This window comes from Felis catus, chromosome B3, assembly GCF_018350175.1.
Source record: "Felis catus isolate Fca126 chromosome B3, F.catus_Fca126_mat1.0, whole genome shotgun sequence".
NCBI lineage: Eukaryota > Metazoa > Chordata > Mammalia > Carnivora > Felidae > Felis > Felis catus.
In genome coordinates this window covers 134,591,705-134,616,751 of record NC_058373.1, presented here as the reverse complement: position 1 = coordinate 134,616,751, position 25,047 = coordinate 134,591,705, and the positions used below count along the sequence as shown (strand labels likewise).

Sequence of the window (25,047 nt, the reverse complement as noted above, 5' to 3'; positions counted from 1 at the left end):
TCGAGCCCTGCGTCAGGCTCTGGGCTGATGGCTCAGAGCCTGGAGCCTGCTTCCGATTCTGTGTCTCCCTCTCTCTCTGCCCCTCCCCCGTTCATGCTCTCTCTCTCTCTCTCTCTCTCTGTCCCAAAAATAAATAAAAGTTGAAAAAAAAATTTTTTTAATTAACTCAAAATTATCATAGAAAAAAACTTCTGGAAAAAAAAGTAGGAGAAAATTTGCATGACCTTGAGTCTGCTGATGAGTTTTTAGATACGATACAAATGCACCATCTATAAAAAAATAAATAATGACCTGTGCTTTTTGAAGTTAGTTAACTATTGCACCGCAAAAGACATTATTAAGAAAATGAAAAGACAAACCAGACTGGAAGAAAATATTTGCAAGTCACATATCCAGTGAATGCAGAGGGGTGTCTGGGTGGCTTAGTGGGTTGAGCATCCAGCTCTTGGTTTCAGCTCAGGTCATGATCTCACGGTTTTTGAGTTCAAGCCCTGCATCAGGCTCTGTGCTGGCAGCGTGGAGCTTGCTTGGAATTCTCTCTCTCCCTCTCTCTCTGCCCCTCCCCTGCTCTCTTTCTCTGTCTCTCTCTCAAAATAAATAAACTTAAAAAAAAACTTGTATGCAGAATACATAAAGAACTCTTTAAACAAGAAGAAAGTGAGCAGCCTCTAAAATGGGCAAAAGATCAGAACAGACACTTGCCAGAAGAAGTTATACATATGGCAAATAAACATTAATAGAACATGGTGGCTGTGGGGCACGTGGGTGGCTCAGCTGGTTAAGCATCTGACTCTTAATTTTGGCTCAGGTCATGATCTCACTGTTCGTGAGTTTGAGCCCAGTATCAGGGTCTGTGATGACAAGTGCAGAGTCCGCTTGGGATTGTCTCTCTCTCTTTCCTTTTCTCTCTTCTCTCCACTCGTGCTCACAGTTTCACTTGCTCTCCTTCTCAAAATAAAGAAATAAACATTAAACAACAACAAAAAAAAGAATTTGGCAGTTGAGTGGCAGAGGAGGAAGCACCGTGATGATGTCAAATACTGGTGTGGTTGCAAAGTCATGGTAACTCTTAATCATTGCTGGTGGGAATGCAGAACAGTACAGCCACTTTGGAAAACAATTTGTTAGTTTTACTAAAGGTAAACATACACATACCCTTTGACCCAGTAATCCCGCTCCTAGAAATTAATCCAAGTAAATTGAAGGCTTGTGTTCACACAAAACCTGAATGTAAATGTTTATAACAGCCTTATTCATGACTCCCAAAAGTAGATTCAACCAAGCTATCCTTCAGCTGGTGTACTGATAAACAACCTGTTTAGAGAATGCTATTCACTGATAAAAAGGAATAGACTGAGTTTTGTTTGTTTTTTTAGAGAGAGAGAGAGCATGAGCAGTGGAGAGGGGCAGAGGGACAGAGAGAGAGAATCTTAAGCAGGCTCCACACTCAGCATGGATCCCGACACAGGGTTTGATCCCACCACCCTGGGATCATGACCTGAGCCAAAATCAAGAGCCATATGCTCAACTGACAGAGCCACCCAGGTGCCCCCGAAGGAAAGGACTGTTCATTGGGGTGCCAAGGTGGCTCAGCGAATTAAGCGTCCAACTCTGGATTTTGGTTTAGGTCATGATCTCATGGTTCCTTGGGTTTGAGTCCCGCATCCAGCTCTGCACTGACAGTGCAGAACCTGCTGGGGATTCTCTCTCTCCCTCTTGCTTTGCTCCTCCCCCCCTCAAAATAAATAAGTAAATTAAAAAAAAAAAAAGAATGGACTGTTAATTGATGCAACAACATAGAGGAATCTTACATGTATTTGGCTAAGTAAAAGAATCCAAACCCAAAAGACTATATTGGCACTTTCATATGATTCTACTTCCACAACATTCTGGAAGAGGCAAAACTATGGGAGCAGAAAACAGATTGGTGGCTGCCAGACATTGGGGGAAGTTGGAGAGGTAGACCACAAAGGGGTCATAGTTGGATTTGTTTAGCATCGTGGAACTGTCTATGGTCCTGTTGTGGTGGATACATGACTCTACATTTATCAAAATTCTTGGAAATGTATATACCACAAAGAGTGAAGTTGACTCTATGCCATTAAAAAAAAATCATCCAGGAGGTTGAGACATCTCAGAATGGAATGCACTTTGTAACAAATGAATCTAACTGTATTGCAAATGTCTGATATGACCTTAATGAGATGGGTGAAGGAAAAGGAGGTGACCTGAGTAATTTGGGAAAAGAAGTGTCTTGACTAGATACTGTAAGGCTAAAGACAACATGAACAGAAGGTACTGTACTTTAGTTGTTAAATTTGTTTCTTAAAGGGGTACAGATTGGAAATTCTGAAACTACTTAATGCATATTCTAGGGTGGAGCAAATAAGTAAATAAAGTGTAGACTATAGGCTCCAGGTTTCTCACTGTGAGAGAAAGAAATTGCGAAGAAATAAAGGAGGAGCCCCTGGGTGGCTCAATCCATTAAGCCTCTGACTCTTGATTTCAGCGCTGGTCATGATCTCAGGGTTGGTGAGATCAACCCCGTGCTGGGCTGCTTGCTGGGCATGAGGCCTGCTTAAGATTCTCTCTCTTCTCTCCCTCTGCCCCTGCCCCATTCATGTTCTCTCTCCAAAAAAATAAAAATAAAAAATAAAAACAAAGAAGCAAAGGGAGAGAGGCTAGAATGAGCCCTGTGATGCTAGATTAAAGTGAGAGACACTAGTATAAACTCAGGTTTTTTTCTTTTAATTTCATTTAGTTTGAATTCCAAGATAGTTAACATACAGTGTTATATTAGTTTCAGGTGTACAACATAGTGATTCAACAATTTTATATGTACATACTCTGTGCTCATCATAAGTGTGCTCTTCACCCCCTCACCTGTTTCCCCCATCCCCCACCCACCACCCCTCTGGTAACCATCAGTTTGTTCTCTATAGTTAAGAGTCTGATTCTTGGGGGTGCCTGGGTGGCTCAGTCAGTTAACCCACCAGACTCTTGATTTCAGCTCAGGTCATGATCTCACGGTTTGTGCATTTAAGCCCCACATCGGGCTCTGCACTGACAGTGTGGAGCCTGCTTGGGATTCTCTCTCCCCACCCCTCCCCCACTCTTTTTCTCTCAAAATAAATAAACTTTAAAAAATTTAAAAAAGAAAAAAATCCATATTACTACTAGCTATAGACAACTAGTTTTAACTTAACATATGCAGTATGTGCGTATACGCATTTGACTTAAATGGTATTATGGTGAAAATCTCATTCTGTTTCTTTCTTTATCGCTCAAGATTTTGTTTGGACTAGTCTGTTGCTTCTAACTGGTGCATAAGAATTCGTATTTTAAATGTGCATTCACCACATTCTAGGTATCCATTCCCTTAATGATCAAACCTAGATTTGCCTCCAACTTCGCAATCCATAAACACCACCACAGCAAGCATCCCATTATATGCCACCTTAAGGGCAGAGGGGGTATCTGTCCCACCCCCAGACACACACATCTGGACGCTGATTCCTCTTTGCTGAGTCAACGGGAATTTGCATTCTTAATCCACTATGTACCTCCAAATGGTTATTTCTAGAATGTCCTAACCAGTTTCTACTTGCATCAAAACTTCCAGAGTTCCCCTGTACCCTAACACGTAGTAGCATACATCTATTTTATTTTTGTCCTTCGGGTATAACATAGTTTTAAAATGTATTTGCCAGATTACTAATAAGTTTGAGCACCTCTTCATATAGTTGCTAGCCGTTCACTGCCTTTTGGTGTACTTTGCTCAATTTTCTGTTGAGTATCATTATTTTCTCTGCGATTTGCTTGAGCAGATATCAAGTGGTTTTCACGACTTTGATCATAATCAACAGGAAGAATATATTTAATACTATAACCAATGCATATATATTATCTATAATATATATCATATTAGTATATGTAAAGATTATATATGAATATATTAATTATAATATGTATTGATTATATGAACAATATGTAATTGTATATTAAGTCTATGTAAGTAATTTTGATTAATTATATGTTACTATGCATTAATATATATGTATATGTAAATATTATATTCTCCATACACACTATGTATATATATGTATATATTTTATTTATTTTTTATTTTTTTTAATGTTTATTTATTTTTGAGAGAGAGTGAGACAGAGCATGAGCTGGGAGGGGCAGAGAGAGAGGGAGACACAGAATCTGAAACAGGCTCCAGGCTCTGAGCTGTCAGCACAGAGCCCAACGTGGGGCTCAAACCCACAAACCGTGAGATCATGACCTGAGCTGAAGTTGGCCACTTAACTGACTGAGACACCCAGGTGCCCCAGTGTACATATGTATATTTTAATTTGCATTTTATTTACACAATCTAAACAAAAAGTTGGTGAGTATATTCCCCTAATACTTACTATGATCTCTGATATTCTCCATTCCATTCTACTTTATTTTTTAAAAAAATTTTTAAGTTTATTTAGTTTGAAAGACAGTGAGCAAGCTGGGAAGGGGCAAGAGAGGGAGAGAGAGACAATCCCAAGCAGGGTCCACACTGCCAGTGTGGAGTCCGATGTGGTGCTTGGGCTCACAAACCAGGAGATCATGACCTGAGCTGAAATCTACAGTTGAACGCTTAACTGACTGAACCACCAGGTGCCCCTCTACTTCATTTAAAAACAAACAAACAATGTTTGTTTATTTATTTATTTATAATTTTTTTTTAATTTACATCCAAGTTAGTTAGCATATAGTGCAACAATGATTTCAGGAGGAGATTCCTTAATGCCCTTTACTCATTTAGCCCATCCCCTCTCCCACATCCCCTCCAGTAACCCTCTGTTTGTTCTCTATATTTAAGAGTCTCTTATGGTTTGTCTCTGTCTCTGTTTTTATATTATTTTTGCTTCCCTTCCCTTATGTTCATCTGTTTTATATCTTAAATTCCTTATATGAGTGAAGTAATGATATTTGTCTTTCTCTCATTTCACTTAGCATAATACATTCTAGTTCCATCCATGTAGTTGCAAATGGCAAGATTTCATTCTTTTTGATTGCCGAGTAATACTCTATTGCATATATATATATATATATATATATATATATATATATATATACACACCACATCTTCTTTATTCATTCATCCATCAATAGACGTTTGGGCTCTTTCCATGCTTTGGCTATTGTTGATAGTGCTGCTATAAACATGGGGGTGCATGTGTCCCTTTGAAACAGCACACCTGTATCCCTTGGATAAATGCCTAGTAGTGCAATTGCTGGGTAATAGGGTAGTTCTATTTTCAGTTTTTTGAGGAACTTCCATACTGTTTTCCAGAGTGGCTGCACCAGCTTGCATTCCCACCAACAATGCAAAAGAGATCCTCTTTCTCCACATCCTCACCAACATCTGTTGTTGCCTGAGTTGCTCATGTTAGCCATTCTGACAGGTGTGAGGTGGTATCTCATTGTGGTTTTGATTTGTATTTCCCTGATGATGAGTGATGTTGAGCATTTTTTCATGTGTCGGTTGGCCATCGGGATGTCTTCCTTGGAGAAGTGTCTATTCATGTCCTTTGCCCATTTCTTCACTGGATTATTTGTTTTTTGGGTGTTGAGTTTGATAAGTTCTTTATAGATGTTGGATACTAACCCTTTATCTGATATGTCATTTGCAAATATCTTCTCCCACTCTGTCGGTTGCCTTTTAGTTTTTCTGATTGTTTCCTTCGCTGTGCAGAGGTTTTTATTTTGATGAGGTCCCAGTAGTTCATTTTGGCTTTTGTTTCCCTTGCCTCCAGAGATGTGTTGAGTAAGAAGTTGCTGCGGCCAAGATCAAGGAGGTATTTGCCTGCTTTCTCCTCGAGGATTTTGATGGCTTCCTGTCTTACATTTAGGTCTTTCATCCATTTTGAGTTTATTTTTGTGTATGGGGTAAGAAAGTGGTCCAGGTTCATTCTTCTGCATGTTGCTGTCCAGTTTTCCCAGCACCACTTGGTGAAGAGACTGTCTTTATTCCATTGGATATCCTTTCCTGCTTTGTCAAAGATTAGTTGGCCATACGTTTGTGGGTCCATTTCTGGGTTCTCTATTCTGTTCCATTGATCTAAGTGTCTGTTTTTGTGCCAGTGCCATTCTGTCTTGATGGTTACCGTTTTGTAATACAGCTTGAAGTCCGGGATTGTGATGAGTCCATCTTTGGTTTTCTTTTTCAGGATTGCTTTGGCTATTCGGGGTCTTTTCTGGTTCCATACAAATTTTAGGATTGTTTGTTCTAGCTCTGTGAAGAATGCTGGTGTTATTTTGATAGGGATTGCAATGTTTATTTACTTTTGAGAATGAGAGAGAGACAGAGACAGAGTACGAGCAGGGGAGGGGCAGAGAGAGAGAGGGAGACAAAGAATCTGAAGCAGGCTCCCGGCTCTGAGCTGTTAGCACAGAGCCCAATGTGGCGCTCGAACTCTCAAACCTTGAGATCATGACCTGGGCTGAAGTCAGAGGCTTAAGCCACCCAGGTGCCCCTACCTCATTGTTTTTAATGCTGATTGCAATCACTACACTGAATTTATCACCCAATAATGGTCTACAAATGATCAATTGATGTAATTCCTACTCAGTCTGTCATGTCTCTATTTTGCCAATGGGTACATTGTTTATCAGAAAGTTTTAATTTTGATGGACTCAAATTCATCCATTATTTGAGTCTTGGTTAGGAAGTTTCCCCCACTTCTAGTTCACATAGATATTTTCTTACATTTTCTTCAATTTGATTTATAATTTTAACTTTTGAATTTAGGATTTCAGTCTGAGACACACACACCCCCCCCCCCTTTGTTTAATAAAAAATGGAGACTTAACTTTATTTTCTTTATTTTTCTCCATGGAGTGAGCTAATTTCCCCAATACCATCAATTAAACAAAAAAATTTTTTGCCATTCTTTTGTGGCACCTTATTTATCATAGCAGGGTGTTTTTGTCTTTAGACTTTTGTAAGGAGGAGTAAACAAGTTGCAGATGGGGTGATTTATAGTTGGGCTTGCTTTTCAAGCAGGAGAAGTTTCAGTCAGTTACATGAACAGGAAATGTTTTTCTCTGTGGTTAGTTAGTTTCAGGGGACAGCTTTGATCTTAGCAAATCAATCATGAGACAAAGAATGGGGAATTGGAGGATCAGTGTCTGGCCTTGTCAGCAGGTTCAGGCAAAGGGGAAAGGTCTGTGTTTGGCCTTGTCAGTGCCCCCTCTTGTGCAAGAAAGACATCATTTGTCTCAGAACACTCTTAGGGGTTAGAGTCATTTCTGCGGGGTCTTGGTCAAGGCTCAGTGAAACTGTCCATGGAGTCAGCAGTTCCTTGTTGGCGCTCTCCTTGGAGCACTGGCTGAACCATCTGTTGAGCTCTGATGGTGGTCCAGAGCTGAGAAGGGGTTTTGGAAGCAAGGCATTTAGTTGGGAATATAATTGTAGGAAAGAGGAGACAAGTGACGGAAGCTGTGTTAAGAAGCACAACGAGGACTCGAAGCCAGTGGGAACCCATCTAGTGGATTCAGACAAATTGGTGTGAGAGGTCCTTTGATAATGGGTCAGGACCATGGTTGCCATGCAAAGACATTTCTTGGTTAGCATCTTAAGTGTCCTTGCTTATAATGTGGAGGTCAGGGAGGTTGAGGGGGAACAAATGTGCAACACCGGGGGACTTGAGTCTTTATGGGTAGAGGAGGAGTAGAGAAAGAAATGGCAAGGAGGGCTGAACTGAAAAGGAAAGGGAAGGCATGACTCACGGAAGTCCTGGAACTAATGGGGGATAGACAAATGGAAGAATAATGAGAAGGAGATGAAGGAGGAATATGAAGGAGACCAGATCGGAGGGTCTGAGGTACTCATGTTCCAGAGTCATGGGCAGAAGCTGGCCCCACTGTGATGTCGTCTACTTGTTCCAAAGCTAGTGGGAAAGTAGTCTGTCTCCTGTCATTATCTGCTTCTGACAGCTCTCAAAAGAGCCTCAGTTTAAGGTCTCCTGTTGGGGTGAATTTCCCCAACTTCAAAATAAGACTGGTGTGGTTTTTAAAATTTTTGTAAATATTTATTTACTTTTGAGAGAGAGAGAGAGAGAGAGAGAGAGAGAGAGAGAAAGAGTGGGGGAGGGGCAGAGAGAGAGGGAGACACAGAATCTGAAGCAGGTTCCAGGCTCTGAGCTGGCAGCCCAGAGCCCAATGCAGGGCTCGAACTCACAGACCGCGAGATCGTGACCTGAGCTGAAGTTGGACACTTAACCGACTGAGCCACCCAGGTGCCCCTAGACTGATGTTTTTTAAATTGTGAAACATGAACCCAAAGTTGTACTCCTTACAGTTTTACAGAAGTCAGTGGTTAGGAAGGCAGTATGGTTGACATGGGTTTGAACCGTGCAAGTCCTCTTACACACAGATTTTTTTCAACAAATACAGTCCAGTACTTCAAATGTATTTTCTCTTCATTATGATTTGCTTAATAACAGTTTCTTTAGCTTTCTTTATTGTAAGTATACAGTATATAATACATATAACATACAAAATATGTATTAATTGGCTATATTATCAGTAAGACTTCCGGTCAATATTAGGCTATTAGTCATTAAGTTATTTGGGAATCAAAAGTTCCCCCAAGGATTTCTGACAGTGCAGGGAGTCAAGGCCCATACCCTCTGCATTGTTCATGAGTCAACTGTATTGGTCTTCCTAAGATTGGGTTCAACATTGGTCTTTTGGTGATATTCCTTCCAGAAGCCCTTTAACCTAAAGATAAGGGCTGAAGTCAGATGTCTGGGGGAAAGACAGACTTGAACTACTGGTAATAAATAAGAGTACATTGAGTAAGACCTTGTCAGTATTTGAGAATATCAGATTGGGGGTGCCTGGGTGGCTTAGTCAGTTAAGTGTCCGACTTTGGCTCAGGTCATGATCTCACATTTCGTGAGTTCAAGTGCTGTGGACAGCTTGGAGCCTGGAGCCTGCTTTGAATTCTGTGTCTCCCTCTCTCTGCCCCTCCCCTGCTCGCTCTCTCTCTCTCTCTCTCTCTCAAATATAAATAAACATTTAAAAAATTTTAAAAAAGAATATCAGATTGGATCAGATTTGAATTTTCTATGGTACAAAAAAAGTAAGGAATCTTCACTGGCTTTCCAGTAATTATTTCATAAAAGGATAATCAGTGTTGAGAGGAGAATGAAAATCAAAGGGTCAACAAGGTTGATGGCAAGACCTTGGGCTAAGTCAGGTTGAGTTCTTCAGAGTTGGACTGGTTTAAGTGTAAGAGCACCATTGGCCCATTCTGGTTTTGGTGGATCAAGGGTGGTACGGACCATGCAATTTTTGTAAGATGAAAGAACGCATTGAGTATCTTGAATAACTTGAGCAATGAGGTGAGTTCCTCTATCTCTGGAGAGGAACAAAAGGATTCCCCAAGTGGGGAAAATCCTTTCTAGCAATGAGTTAGCTAGAGCTGTGGCAGTAGCCTATTTGCAGGGAAAAGCTTCCAACCATCCTTTTTCAAATGCAGACTATAGTTAGAACATATTTGTATCCATGAGACTTTGGGAGTTTAATCAATTCCATTTTCCAGTGGAGAAAGGGACCTGGGGAGCTGGCTATCATCCTTGCTCTACCTTTACATTTTTACCAGGACTATGGTTCTGGAAGATGGGACAAATTAAGTAAGGTTCCCTGTTCAATATGAGGGCTGAAGTGTCCTCATCATTTTTGGAGGAGACCCATTTGTAGAGGAGACCCTTAAGATTTCCACTATCACAATGTACAATATTATGAAGGGTGTGGACCAGTATGGAAACTGTTCATGAATAAGAGGAAAGTACCTGACCACTGGGTCTAAAATGAGGTTAAAGAGCCAAAAAGGCTGATAGCTTGCTGTGTGCTTGAGTGAGGATGCTTTCATGTTTGTAAATAGAATAGGATAAGGAGTTTTAATTTTAAGTGCTAGTGAAGTAAAGCAGAGCTTCAGTCAACCCCTGAAGTATGACAGTCCATGGGTATTGGTGATCTGTACATATGAAGGCAAAAAAAAAAAAAAATTGTAGTTGGGGTGAAGAGGTATATTGGAAAAAGCAGAATATAAGTCAGTGACTATAAAATGAGTAGTGTGTGGGATAGAGGCCAGAACAGTGTGGAATTAGCAGCTGGAGGAAACCTGAGTTTGACTATTCTGTTTCTTGTTCATGAGTCTTATGGGGTCCAGTATCTCTTGGCAGTAAGTCTCTTTACTGGGAGTATAGAGGTATTACAGGGACTGCCTTAAATTATAAGTTGAAAACCATGGAAGGATTCTGCTTTTAGAGGATCTTACGGTAATCTTGGAAGTAGCATGGGCTGGTTTATTTTTACTTTGAGAGATTCAGCCTCCCGGATTTGGCCTATAAGTGGAGGGAGCAAGTTCAACGGGAGTCAGGTATCTTAGTTAACGTAGCTAGTACTTGTCTTAGTCTGTTCAGGCTGCTATAACAGTATCAGGCACTGGTGGCTTATAAACAGCAGAAGTTTATTTCTCATAGTTCTGGAGGCTAAGTGCAAGATCATGGCACCACTTCAACAGCCATCATGATGGCAAGGGTCAAGAGAGCTCTTCTGCAGTCTCTTCTATTAGGGCACTAATCCCATTCAAAAAGGCCCCGCCCTCATGACCTAGTCACCTCCCAAACACCCCACCTCCTAACACCATCACATTGGGAGTTAGTTTTCAACACATGAATCTGTGTGGGACAGAAACATTCAGCCTGTAGCATCACTTAAGGGAATCCAAAGGGTTCTGATTCGAACAAGAAGTTATATGATGCATGAGAGTCATTGAAAGGCAAGGATAATAGGCATGGAGTCAGGGACTCGAGGGTGAGGTCATAGAGAGGGCAAAGACTGATATTCCAATTGGAGAGTAAATATCTTCTCAGAAGGTTTACTGGGCAGTGGGCTAAGCAGAAGGCTGTGCTGTAGTGAGGGGTCTTGGTGAGACAGAGAGATGCTTAAATAAAGGCAAATCATGTGGCAGATTATCTAGTCTTGCCCCAGGTATGGCTTGTATACTCCAGGGGATGGTGGTGGGGAAAAAAGAGATGCTGGTTGTGGAATGTGTTGTTCCTGTGCCCACTGGGAAGGTGGTGGGATCATTATTTCCCCTTCCACAGTGAGAGTCACTTGTGGAGACAAGGGGGAGGGTCCCTCGGGGAAAAGTCACTCTTCTATTTGTTTTAAGGTCAGGTGACTCAAGTCTGAGATCCCCCCTTTTTTTAAATAAGATTTACAAGTATCCCTATGTGTGGTTGCTGTGGAAGGAATAGATCGCCCTGCTTTCTTTCTAACTCTTTCGGTTGTGAAGCAACAAAACCAAACAGAAAGAGAATTCAAACCAAGAATCAAAATCAAACTCTAATAAAGATCAAATGTATATCAAAATTAAAAGTACAGTGACATATCATGGTACTTTTCTTTTAGTTTTTTTAATTAAATTTTTGATTTTAATTCCAATATAATTAACAGGGTTATATTAGTTTCAGGTGTACAAAATAAGTGATTCAACAAAAACTCTATACATTGCTCAGTATTCATCACAACAGGTGCACTCCTTAATCCTTATCACCCACCCATTTTACCTATCCCCCCCCCACCTCCCTTGTGGAAACCATCAGTTTGTTCTCAAGAGTCTGTTTCTTGGGGCGCCTGGGTGGCGCAGTCGGTTAAGCGTCCGACTTCAGCCAGGTCACGATCTCGCGGTCCGTGAGTTCGAGCCCCGCGTCAGGCTCTGGGCTGATGGCTCAGAGCCTGGGGCCTGTTTCCAATTCTGTGTCTTCCTCTCTCTCTGCCCCTCCCCCGTTCATGCTCTGTCTCTCTCTGTCCCAAAAATAAATAAAAAACGTTGAAAAAAAAAAATTAAAAAAAAAAAGTCTGTTTCTTGGTTTGTCTCTCTTTTTTTCCTTTGTTTGTTTTGTTTCTTAAGTTCCACAAATGAGCGAAATAATATTTGTCTTTCTCTGACTTACCTCACTTAGCATCATACTCTCTATGTCTATCTATGTTATTGCAAATGGAAAGATTACATTTTTATGGCTGAATAATATTCCATTGTATATATATACCACATCTTCTTTATCCCATTCATCTAGTGATGGATACTTGGGCTGCATCCATAATTTGGCTATTGTAAATAATGCTGCAATAAATATAGGAGTGCATGTACCCTTTCAAATTAGTGTTTTTGTATTTGGGGGGTAAATCACACCCAGCAGTGTGATTATTAGATCATAGGGTTCTATTTTTAATTTTTTGAGAAACCTCCATGCTTTTTTCCACAGGGGCTGCACCAGTTTGCATTCCCACCCACAGCGCATGAGGCTTCTCTCTTCCCCGCATCCTCGCCAACACCTGTTGTTCCACTATACAACCATTAGAATGGCTCCGTTTCAAGACTGATCATACCACGTGTTGGAGGTATAGGTCATACAGTGGTTGTACAGCCACTTTGGAAGACAGTTTTATCATTTCTTAGAAAGTTAAACTTCTGCTGACCATATTCCTATGTACTTTCCCAAGAGAAATGAAAGTACATGTCCATACAAAGACTTCTACCCAAATGTTCATGGCAACTTTACTTAGACTAACCCAAAACTAGAAACAACACAAATATCCATCAATAAGTGAATGGATAAACAAATTGGGCTATGACCACACAATGGAATACTGCTCAGCAAGAAAAGGGAATGAACTATGGGTACAACCACAACAGGGATGAACCCCAAATCATTATGCTGAGCAAAAGAAACCAAAGAGAATACACATTGTATACAAACCAATCTATTGCAACAGAAAGCAGATCAGTGGTTGGCTGGGGGTGGGGTGAAGCAGTGGGAGGGGCATTGAGGACACTTTAGCAGGGGATGGATATTTTCATTATCTTGATTGTGGTGATGTTTTTTTATTTATTTATTTTTTTTAATTTTTAACGTTTATTTATTTTTGAGACAGAGAGAGACAGAGCATGAATGGGGGAGGGCCAGAGAGGGGGAGACACAGAATCCGAAACAGGCCCCAGGCTCCGAGCTGCCAGCACAGAGCCCGACGCGGGGCTCGAACTCACGGACTGCGAGATCATGACCCGAGCCGAAGTCGGCTGCCCAACCGACTGAGCCACCCAGGCGCCCCTGTGGTGATGTTTTTTTACTGGCATACACATTTGTCAAAAATTACCAAATTATACACTTCATATATGTGTCTTTTATTATATTTCAATTACATCTCAATAAAGCTAATAAAAATTAAAAATGGAAACATGAAAGACAATATAACCACAAATCCTGGCAAGATTAAAAGATGTATGATATCTCCAAGGGCAACAGGACAGAAAAAGCAAATTTAAAAAGCTGGAAGAGGGGCACCTGGGTGGCTCAGTCGGTTGAGCGTTCGACTTAGGCTCAGGTCATGATCTCACAGTTTGTGAGTTTGAGCCCCACGTCAGGCTCTGTGCTGACAGCTCAGAATCTGGAGCCTGCTTGGGATTCTGTGTCTCCCTCTCTCTCTGCCCCTCCCCGACTCAGGCTCTGTGTGTCTCTCTCTCTCAAAAAATAAACATTTTTTTTTTTAAAAGGAAAAAAGAAAACAAAATAAAAACCTGGAAGAATGCATTCTTCCCTAACAAATTCTAAGTTACCAAAATGAACCTAAGAAGTGATGGAAACTTTGCATAAACCAATTATCATTAAAGAGACTAGAAAAGGTATTAAGCAACTGCCACTGAAATAAAACCAGAATCAGATTAACAGCTGAGATTTGTCACCTATACAGAATAGATCATTCCAATAGTATTTGAATGTTTCCTTGCCATAAAAAAAGTGGAAACTCTCCCAATTATTTTTTTTTATTTTTTTTTAACGTTTATTTATTTTTGAGACAGAGAGAGACAGCATGAACAGGGGAGGGTCAGAGAGAGAGGGAGACACAGAATCTGAAACAGGCTCCAGGCTCTGAGCTGTCAGCACAGAGCCCGACACGGGGCTTCAACCCACAGACCGCGAGATCATGACCTGAGCCGAAGTCGGACGCTTAACCGACTGAGCCACCCATGCGCGCCCCCTAATTCTTCTTCTAAAGTTTATGTACCTTTAATGGTAAAAATGATCAGTGATTCCAAATAAAATATTAGTAAATCGAATCCAGCAGTGCAGTTAAATGCACAATACAGCATGACCAAGTCGTATAGTCCAAGGGTGCAAGGACAATTCAGGGTCAGGAAGCTAAGCAACATAGTTCATTTCAAATGCATCAGTAAGTTAAAAGAGAAAAATTAAATAATCATATAATTTAATCCTTAAAAGGTACTTGATAAAATTTGGTAGCTCTTCCTTTTATAACATAGGCATAGTTACAAAAACATCAATAGCAAATGATATCTTTAAGTGACAAAACACTGAAGCGACATCAGTGAAAATCAAGAACATGACCAAACATTTGTGGAACAAAGGCACCCCAAGTCCCCTTCCATGGTACCCCTTCTTGAATGTACGCGTCATGTGTCCAGGGATTTTGCTTTATCCCCCCAGGTATCCTCAGCCCCTAGGACACTGCTTGACTCTCAGCAAACGTTCAATGAACATTGGTCAAATGATCAAAACCATTAGGAACAAGGCAGGACAACCTGCTACTATAACATTCCACGTCGTCTTGGAAGTTATAACAGGAACACTAGGACCAAGAATAAGGTACTGGCATAACACTGGAAAAGGAGAGATAAAAACCATCTATTTGTTGCTGGCATTATTTTATAACCAGGAAGGCCAAGAGATTCTCATGAGAAGAATGCATTAGAACCAATAAAATTCCTTGGGGCGCCTGGGTGGCTCAGTCGGTTAAGCATCCCAACTTCAGCTCAGGTCATAATCTTGCAGCTCACGAGTTTGAGCCCCACATCAGGCTCTGTGCTGACGACTCGGAGCCTGGAGCCTACTTTGGATTCTGTGTTTCCCTCTCTCTTCCCCTCCCCCACTCGTGCTCTGTCTCTCTCTCTCTCTCTCTGATAAATAAACATTAACAAAATTTATAAAAAATCAATAAAATTCATGAAGTTCATAAAATGGCTTATAAGTTATATGTACAAAATAACCATTCTCTATTTTAATTTCCTAGAAAAATAAATGGGGGTATTTTTCCCATTCATAATAGCAACAAAATCTATTAAGTACTTGGAAGTAAACGTAACAAGATTAGAACCTATATGAAGAACACTATAAAAATCTTTTTGAAAGCCATAAAATAAGATTTGAGCAAAAGGAAAGACACATCATGTTCTTGACTGGGAAAAAATACAAAAATGTCAATCCTTCAACCCGTCATTAGAATAGATAAATAGATCAGTAAAATGTATTGTCCCTAATATAAATATAGTAGTATTCATATTGACAAAGGTATTATTTCAAATATGTGGAAAATAGTGGATTTTTTTAATTAAATGGTGCTGGCACAACAGGCTAGTCACCTGGATGAAAATACAGTTGAAGGCCTATCTTAGCACCATATACAAAAATAAATTCTAGAGGCACCTGACTGGCTGAGTCAGTTAATCGTCCGACTCTTGATCCCGGCACAGGTCATAATCCACAGTTCATGAGACTGAGCCCTGCATCAGGCTCTGCACTGACAACACAGAACCTGCTTGAGATTCTCTCTCCATCTCTCTCTCTCTCTCTCTCTGCCCCTCTCCCTCTCATGCACTCTCTCTCAAAATAAATAAATAAACTTAAAAAAATAAATTCTATATGGATTGAAGCATAAACATCTTTCAAGAAAATATAAAATATCACATGTATAACCTAGGACAGGGAAGACTATGGACAAAACTGGAAATCCAAGAGCTATAAAGGAAAGGTGAGATTTGGACTACATAGAAATTAAAATCACGTTTTGGAAAAAATACTATAATCGAAGTCTGTATATTATAACAACTTTAGAATCATCAGGGAAACACAGATCAAAACTCCAATGAGCTACCACCTCACACCTGTCAGAATGGCTAAAAGCAACAATACAAAAAACAACAGGTGTTGGCAAGGATGTGGAGAAAGGGGACCCTCTTGCCCTGCTGGTGGGAATGGAAGCTGGTGCAGCCACTCTGGAAAACAGTGTGGAAGCTCCTCATAAAAGCTAAAAATAGAACTACTCTACGATCCAGCAATTGCACTACTAGATACGTATCCAAAGAAGACAAAATACTAATTCAAAGGGATACACGCACCTCAATGTTTATAGCAGCATTATCTTCAAAGCCAAATGACGAAAACGTCCCAAGTGTCCATCAACTGATGAGTGGATAAAGAAGTGGCATATATATATGAATGTGCATGCCAAAACCTTGGCATCCATTCTTTGGATGGAGCTAGAAAATATTATGCTAAGTGAAACAAGTTAGAAAGACACGGACCATATGATTTCACTCGTATGTGGAATTTAAGAAACAAAACAAGCAAAGGGGGAAAAAGAAAGAGGCAAACCAAGAAATAGACTCTTAGCCATAGAGAACAAACTGATGGTTACCAGAGGGGAGGTGGGTGGGAGGATGTGTGAAATAGGGGATGGGGAGTAAGGAGGGCACTTGTGATGAGCACCAGGTGTCATAGGGAAGTATTGAATCACTATTTGTACACCTGAAACTAATATTACACTGTACGTTCACTAACTGGAATTTACATAAAAACTTTTAAAAAATAACAAACTTAGAAGATATTTTAAAAAAACAGAGAACAAATTATTTATGATCCCTAAATATAGAAAGAGCTCTTACATTTCAGCAAAAAATGGATTAGGTAGCCCAATGAAAAAGTAGATTGTTCACAGACAGGCAAATCCGAAAGACAACAAACACGAAAAACTGCTCAAATTTGATGATACTCAGGGAAATTCAAATTAAGATAACAATGAAATGATCCTTTTACTAGCGGCCTGGTAGCATCTATTCCTTATAGGGATATCAGAATATTCTCAGATATTTCTGGTACAAATGTTAGCATCAGACTTTCTGGAAAATGATCTGACAGAAGCCACCAGTCCCTTTCCTGGGGACCTAGCCCATAGAAATAAGAGAGAATATATATGTTCTATGAACTTTATTGTAGCATTGTTTATACTAGCAAAAATAAGTACAAAGTGAATGTTTACCAATAGAAAATAGATACATGCCCCAAACCATGGAGTATTATACAGCCTTTATAAAGACTGAATTAGGGATACACTGGGTGACTTGGATGAACTTCCATGAGATATAAAAAGCAAGACGGAGATAAGGGTGTTTAATTCTACTTTTATAAGACAATATATGTTTGTGGATATATGTTTATTTTGTATGTGATTAAACATGAGGAAAAGACAGGATGATATCAATTAAGTCATTTACATAAATTCCCCTGGTGCATGGTATGAAAGTAGAGAAGGATGTAAAGGAGAAGGAGAATGAGAAGGGAAACAACCAAAAAGCTAAAGAAAAAACACTGCATCAAAAAAAAAAAGTATATATGTATTTTTGTAAAATTATAAGTGGGTGTTTTTGCAATTTTATGTACGGTTGATTCTTCTTTCTTGCAGATTCTATATTTTCCAGTTTGCCTATTTACTAAAATTTATTTGTAACTCCAAATCGACCAACAGAAACACACATTAAAACAAGGTTATGGTCAGTTGACAAAAATGTGGTGACCAGAGGCTCACAGGAACCTAAGCCCGTGTTTCATTAGAAGCGATGATGCACTATTCACTAATTAAGGGTTTGCAGTGACCTTGGAGAATGTAACTACCACATATAATGAGAACTGACTGTGTTTAGTACACATTTTTTAAAAGATGAGGTAAGGGAGAAATTATCTTATATTTTCCATGCTAAAATACTTGAGTGTTCTTAACTGTATTTATCTTATTCACATTAAATCTTACTAAATCTGATTAGTTCTGGGAGTTTGCTGATTTCTTTGCTAATTTCTGAGTTCCTTGATTTCATACAATGATGTCACATTTTAGTCTCATCATTTCCAATAAGTACTTCTTTGTACTTTTTAATGTCTTTATATATTGTCAATGCCTTTCAAACAACAGAAAAAAGGATGAAAAATGAGGTTCCTTGTAATATCGCTGAGTTAAAAAAGAATAACTTTGGAGCACAGGTCACAAACTCAATGTCTGTGGGGCCAGGCATGTCATTTGCACAATCAAGTGTCCCAGAAGCACCCCCTTGTGGAAGGTTCATTACAAACATTGCAATTTTCAGTGTTTGCAACTAATTCAGAATTTTTTAATACAGTGTGTGAGCCAGATACAGTCGAAAGTCTGCCAGTTTATGACATCTTGCCACATGTTGACTTTTAAAAAAAGTTTTTAAATGTTTTTGAATGTTAATAACTCTGTTCCACAGCAGCTGCTGGTATATTGTATTTATCATTTATTCAAGTGTTAGTGGGAAATCTAAATAATGCTTAAAATAAAAATGACAAATTATACGGATGATACTGATAAGCTACACAGTAGAAATAATAGCTTCTAGTAAGCTCCACCATTAGAAGCATGTCTGCTTGATTCACAACCCAATATTGAAAAGAAAAAAATTATTAATCACTTTAGAAAGAAAAAAATGGCTTTGGTAAAGATCTTAGATTACTTTGATTAAATAATCTAAGTTCTAATCTAATGTTCTTAGCAAAAGAAAAACACATTAGATAGATAAACAAATGAATTAAGGAATTTCAAAAGGGATATAAAACAACACCACCTAGAGGAATTTTCATCCTTTTTAATTAAGTCTGCTGAATTTCTGGAACTTCTTTTTCTTGGGAACAAATGTCTTTAAACTGCTCTACTGACTCATCTGCATATGGTTACCTATTGTAGCTACAAGGCACTTACTGATTCTTCTAATAGTCAGAAACTTAAGGGCTTACAGGGGCCAGGCACGGATAAAAAAGCAGGACAAGTGAGCACTGACAGGTGTGTATGCTCTCTCTAGACGTAGTTTCTACTCTGTGTCACCTACCCGTTGTTGTCCCATGGTAATGTGAGCAATGTGGCCAGATTTCCCAATCCCTGAAGAGAAGTCAGAAGTCCAGATTTTTTTATGTAAAATTTCCCAATTTTTAAACTATGCAGGCACGTGTCATAGGTCAGCGAACTGGATCTAACCCTTAGATTAGTAGTTTGCAACCCCTGGTTAAAGGATCAAAAGGTTAAGCAGGCAGAAATCAGAAGCATGTTGATTATTAGAATTTTAACTGACACTGGTGGCCCCGTAGGCATTGGACCATAATCTCTGTTCTTTATCTCCTTCTCCTCCCTTTAGAAATGTAAAGATATTTTGAATTTCAAATGTCCTCTGAAAACGTAGCTCTTTGCCAAGCATTCTCACGTATAGTTTATCAAAAGAGCCAACACGCTCTTGATGTTTGTTCTATTATTTAATGTTTTAAAACTCAAGAAGTCAATTCCATTAGGAAATATCAAAAAGCTGACTCCCAAATTCAAAAAGATCATGTTGAACTTCTGGGTCAAAAGAGTTGGTGGAGGGTATAAAGGGATGACCACTCTAATAAGAAACATCTCCACCTTCCGGCTCCTAGACGAAATGCAACAGAAAATAGTATTGGGAGCCAGTTAGTGCCTAACTGGTTACACGAAAAGTTCTGAGTCGGGCCGCCTGGGTGGCTCAGTCAGTTGGGCCTCTGACTTCGACTCAGGTCACGATCTGGTGATGTGCGGGTTTGAGCCCCATGTCAGGCTCTGTGCTGACAGCTCAGAGCCTACAGGCTGCTTTGGATTCTGTGTCTCCCTCTCTCTGCCCCTCCCCTGCTCATTCTCTGTCTCTCTCTGTCTCTCAAAAATAAATAAGCATGAAAAAAAAAAAGTTCTGAGGACAGCCACAAACATTTGAGTTGCTCTGGCAACCTATTATACAGGAGGCTTGTCAGTGTATCCTGAATGGGATCCAGTTCTGGAGTGATCATTGTTAGAGTTTCAGAGATCACATGCCCGGTTTCCGTGCAACTTTATTTATTTCTGTACGGAAAACATAGTGTACATGTAATGACTCTCTAGACGTAGTTTTTGGTAACTGGATATGATAGGAAGATATATCAGTCAGGGTTTAAGAAGACACTTAGGGAAGGTGGAAGGATGAGGAAAGTATAAGGAATAACTAAGTCACTTTACAATTTTTTTTAATGTTTATTTATCTTTGAGAGAGAGAGAGAGGGAGAGAGAGAATCCCAAGCAGGCTCTGCACTGTCAGTGCAGAGCCCAATGTGGGGCTCGAACTCACAATTCGTGAGATCACGTCCTGAGCCGAAATCAAGAGTCAGGTGCTTAACCGACTGAGCCACCCAGGCGCCCCAAGACACTTTACAATTTGACCAGAGCAGCCCTGATCATGTCATGCAAATTATCTTGTAAATCTTTTAAGCATGTCTTTCATTAGTTCCCAACTCTGTTAAAAAGACAGAAGATAAAGGATAAAGGATACCCAAGTACTATTGCATGCTTGTAATCCTATAAATTTTTTTCAGTGTAACCTGCATTCTTCAGGACAATTTGAGAGGTTTTGGTTTGAAGATTATCTAGTTCAGGCCACCTGGGTGGCTCAGCCGGTTAAGCGTCCGACTTCGGCTCGGGTCATGATGTGGCAGTTTGTTGGGCTCTGTGCTGACAGCTTAGAGCCTGGAGCCTCCCTCTCTCTGCCCCTCCCCCACTCACACTCTGTCTCTCTCTCAAAAATAAACATTAAAATAAAATAAAATAATCTAGTTCAAGTAGAATCCCAATAGTGAATACCTGGTAGGTAATGACACTGTCATACTGGGTCCATATTCTGTTTAAAAAATAAATCTGTTGCTAAACCATATGGGAGGGTGATACAAACTTTTTTTTTTTAACCTTTATAATAAAGACTTGACATTCCCTCTATACATCATGTTAACAAGCAATTTTAAACCATGGTTTTTAAAAAAATAACGGGGAATGGGGGCTTCTGGGTGGCTCAGTCAGCTAAGCATCTGACTTCGGCTCAGGTCATGATCTCGCCACTCGTGAGTTCGAGCCCTGTGTCGGGCTCTCTGCGGTCAGCACGGAGCCTGCTTCGTTCCTTTCCCCCTCTCTCTCTGCTCCTCCCCAGTTCATGCTTTCAGCCTCAAAAATAGAAACATGAAAAAAAAATTTAAAAAAAGGATATACTTAACACTCCTTGATATATTATCATATGCTCTTAATAAAAGGGACTCTTTAGAAGTATTGTATCCGTTATTTGAAGAGGAAAAACAATACATCTTTTTGATGAATAGCTTCCCGTGGTAGAAAGAACATTGAATTCAGGGTCCAGAGCCCCACCTTCAAGCTTTAAGCTTCAAACTCCATCTTCTCTCTTGCCAGCTATGAGAAGCTTAGGTGAGTCCTAATTCTCTCGACCTCATTTTTCTCCTCACTAAAATGAGAGGCTTGGATTTCATGATTTCTGGAGTTCAATCCCACTGCCACCACCTTTAATCGCATTTATTTTTATTCTGAAGAGTGCTTCCTAGATATTGTTTGGCTAATTGATGAAAACTGTAAAATAAAATACCAATCATTTTTTAGCAGAAGACACATAGGATATGAAATTGTGAAAACCCCTTTAAATACAGAATTATCCCATGAACCATCATATCCCCAGAAAAGTTAAAGTACGATAGTCTTAGGAGGAATCCCGTGCTTTACATACAATTTAAATTCCTCTTCAGAAGCCAGAAAATATTCAAAACTTTTTTTTTTTAAGGTTTGTTTCATTTTGGGAGGGGGGTGGGGGGCAGAGAGAGGGAGAGAGAGAATCCCAAACAGGCTCAGTCCGAGCTATCAGCCAGGAGTCTAAGACAGGGCTCAAACTCACCCACTGTGAGATCATGACCTACCTGAGCCAAAAACAAGAGTTGGCCTCTTAACTGACTAAGCCACCCAGACACTCCAGAAATTACAATATTTTCAGATAATCTTTCCAGATGCAAAATTTAAAATTAAATATGGGAAATACAGGCTTCCAGTTATAGAACAGTAAGTCACGGGAATAAAAGGCACGGGATGGGAATACAGTCAATGATCCTGTAATAGTGTTGTATGGTGGCAGATGGTAGCCACACTTGTGAGCAGAGCATAACATACAGATTGAATCACTATGTTGTACACCTGCAGCTAATAGAACGTTTTGTGTCAACTACAATTTATTTTGCTCAGGCAAGGGTTTTTTTTTAATATGAGATCTTACAAAATACGCCAACCAAGAAGCAAGAGCATGCAAAATAAGATCAGGATTAGGTACAGCTGTGAGTAACAGCAACTTCAAGTAACCATGATTTAAACAACAGGGAAATTTGTCTTTCACACAAAAGCCTATAATTAGCAGTCTAGGGCCAGTAGGGTGGCTTGACTCTCTGATGTTCTTAGAGATCCAGGCTTTCCGTAATTCTTTTTCTCCCTAGCTTTAACGAGGTATACTTGACAAATAAAATTTTCTATATTCAAAGTACACAACTGAATGACTGATACATTGTGAAATGACAACCACGATCAAGTTAATTAATGCATCCATCACCTTACAGTTACTTTTTTGGGGGGGGATATTGAGAACACTTGATATCTACTTTCTTAGTGAATTTCAAGTATATAATACATTATTATTAACTATACTTACTTTGTTGTGCATTAGATCCTCAGAACTTACTCATTTTATAAATGTAAGTGTGTACCTTTGGACCAATATCTCTCCATTTTCCCCACCTCCCAGCCCCTGGTAATCACCATTCTATTCTCTTCTATGAGTTTGACTTAAAAAAAAAAAAAAGTGGAATATACTATATTTGTCTTTGTCTGGCTTTGTTTGTTTGTTTGGTTTTATATTTATTTGTTTATTTTTCCAAATTTTTATTTAAATTCTAGTTTAACATACAGTGCAATATTGGTTTCAGGAGTAGAATTTAGTGGTTTAGCACTTACATATAACACCCAGTGCTCAACACAAGTGTTCTCTTTAATACCTGTCACCCATTTAGCCCATCCCCTCCCCACCTCCCCTCCAGCAACCCTCAGCTTGTTCTCTGTAGGTAAGAGTCTTCTATGGTTTACTTCCCTTTATCCTCCTTCCCCTATGTTCATCTGTTTTGTTTCCAAAATTCCACATATAAGTGAAATCATATGGTATCTGTCTTTCTCTGACTTCTTCTGCTTAGCATTTTACTCTTTGGTTCCATCTACGTCCTTGCAAATGGCAAGATTTCATTATTTTTGAAGACTGAGTAATATTCCCTCATATATATATACCACATAACTATATTTCAATTTTTTGAAGAATTCAACTTAAAATTTATTTAAAAAATTTTTAAGTTTAAATATGAAAATGTTCAAATATGCAAACAGTTGTTGAATGTAAATTCCTATCATTCATAGGCTACTGAAAGGATGACAACTTCTGAACACATTTGTTCTCTCTACACACGTTAGGTTTCTCATTTAGGTTGGTCAGTGAGTTGGTGTTTGCATAGTGCGGCTGTAGAATTTAAATTGCCGAATGACATGTTGATATTTTAACAAATTGTATTTATAAAATGGGGTTTATAGAGACAGCAGTTAATGTTAGCATTCAAATTCCAGTTAATCAGTATTTTGTTTGATCTTAACAGTCTGCTCATGTTTAGCACGTAACATCCTTTTTCCTAAAAAAAGAGAATGACTTCATCTTTTTCATTAGAAAGAGTTCAGGGCACCTGGGTGGCGCAGTCGGTTAAGCGTCCGACTTCAGCCAGGTCACGATCTCGCGGTCCATGAGTTTGAGCCCCGCGTCAGGCTCTGGGCTGATGGCTCAGAGCCTGGAGCCTGTTTCCGATTCTGTGTCTCCCTCTCTCTCTCTGCCCCTCCCCCGTTCATGCTCTGTCTCTCTCTGTCCCAAAAATAAAATAAAACGTTGAAAAAAAAATTAAAAAAAAAAAAAGAAATAGTTCAAAAGACAGCCTTACGGTAAAAATCTTTTATATTGAACTTTCTGCTCTTTAGTTGGCATTAAATGTAGTGTATTAGGACTTTTTCCCAGGGTTCAACATCAGGTGATGGTATCACCTGCACGCTTTGTACCAACAGGTGTCTGAAACTTGCAAGGATCTTTAGTTCCACTAAAACTTTGTATTTCATTTTCAGGTATTCTGTTCCTTTAAATGATTGGGATAGTGGAGCCCACCAAGACTCTAATGGTTTCAACATAACAACCACACTGCTGATAGGAATTTAAGTAAATTAGAGTAAAGTAAACAATGTGTATTAGTGATGTAAATACCAGGCCATTCTAATCTAGTTCCTTTCTTTTGAGATGCTTAAAATGCTTTATGACTATTTTCTGTATTATGTATTACGTATATATTATTATATATTATATGTTATATGTTAATGTACTATTATTAGAGAGACTACATGTTTATATTTATATTATATTTATATTATATTTATTTATATCTATCTATATCTATATCTATATCTATATCTATATCTATATCTATATCTATATATCTATATCTATCTATATTTATAGACAGAGGGAAAGAGAGAGACTTTGTAAGACGTTCAATTTAGCCAGGCAGAAATAATGATAAAACAGGGACGCCCAGGTGGCTCAGTCAGTTAAGCATCCGACTTCGGCTCAGGTCATGATCTCACAGTTTGTGAGTTTGGATCTCACCTTGGGCTCTCTGCTGTCAACACAGAGCCCACTTCAGATCCTCTGTCCCCATCTCTCTGCCCCTTCCCTGCTCATGCTCTCTCTCTCTCTTAAAAAGAAATAAACAGGGGCGTCTGGGTGGCTTGGTCAGTTAAGTGGCGGACTTCAGCTCAGGTCATGATCTCACGGTCCGTGGGTTCGAGCCCCGCGTCGGACTCTGTGCTGACAGCTCAGAGCCTGGAGCCTGTTTCGGATTCTGTGTCTCCCTCTCTCTGACCCTCCCCTGTTCATGCTCTGTCTCTCCCTGTCTCAAAAATAAGTAAAAAAAAAAA

At 39.4% G+C, this 25,047-nt stretch overlaps 1 protein-coding gene across 1 annotated transcript in view; it reads left to right on the top strand.

The window, feature by feature from the left end:
* The window catches only part of CATSPERB (cation channel sperm associated auxiliary subunit beta), a 134,922-nt gene extending 117,021 nt beyond the window's left edge, over window positions 1-17,901 (top strand). Inside the window, exon 28 of the mRNA XM_045060392.1 lies at window positions 17,599-17,901. Coding sequence (XP_044916327.1) covers window positions 17,599-17,643 — 45 coding nt within the window. The 3' untranslated portion in view covers window positions 17,644-17,901. The remainder of the gene's footprint in view (window positions 1-17,598) is intronic.
* Window positions 17,902-25,047: the final 7,146 nt, after the last annotated feature.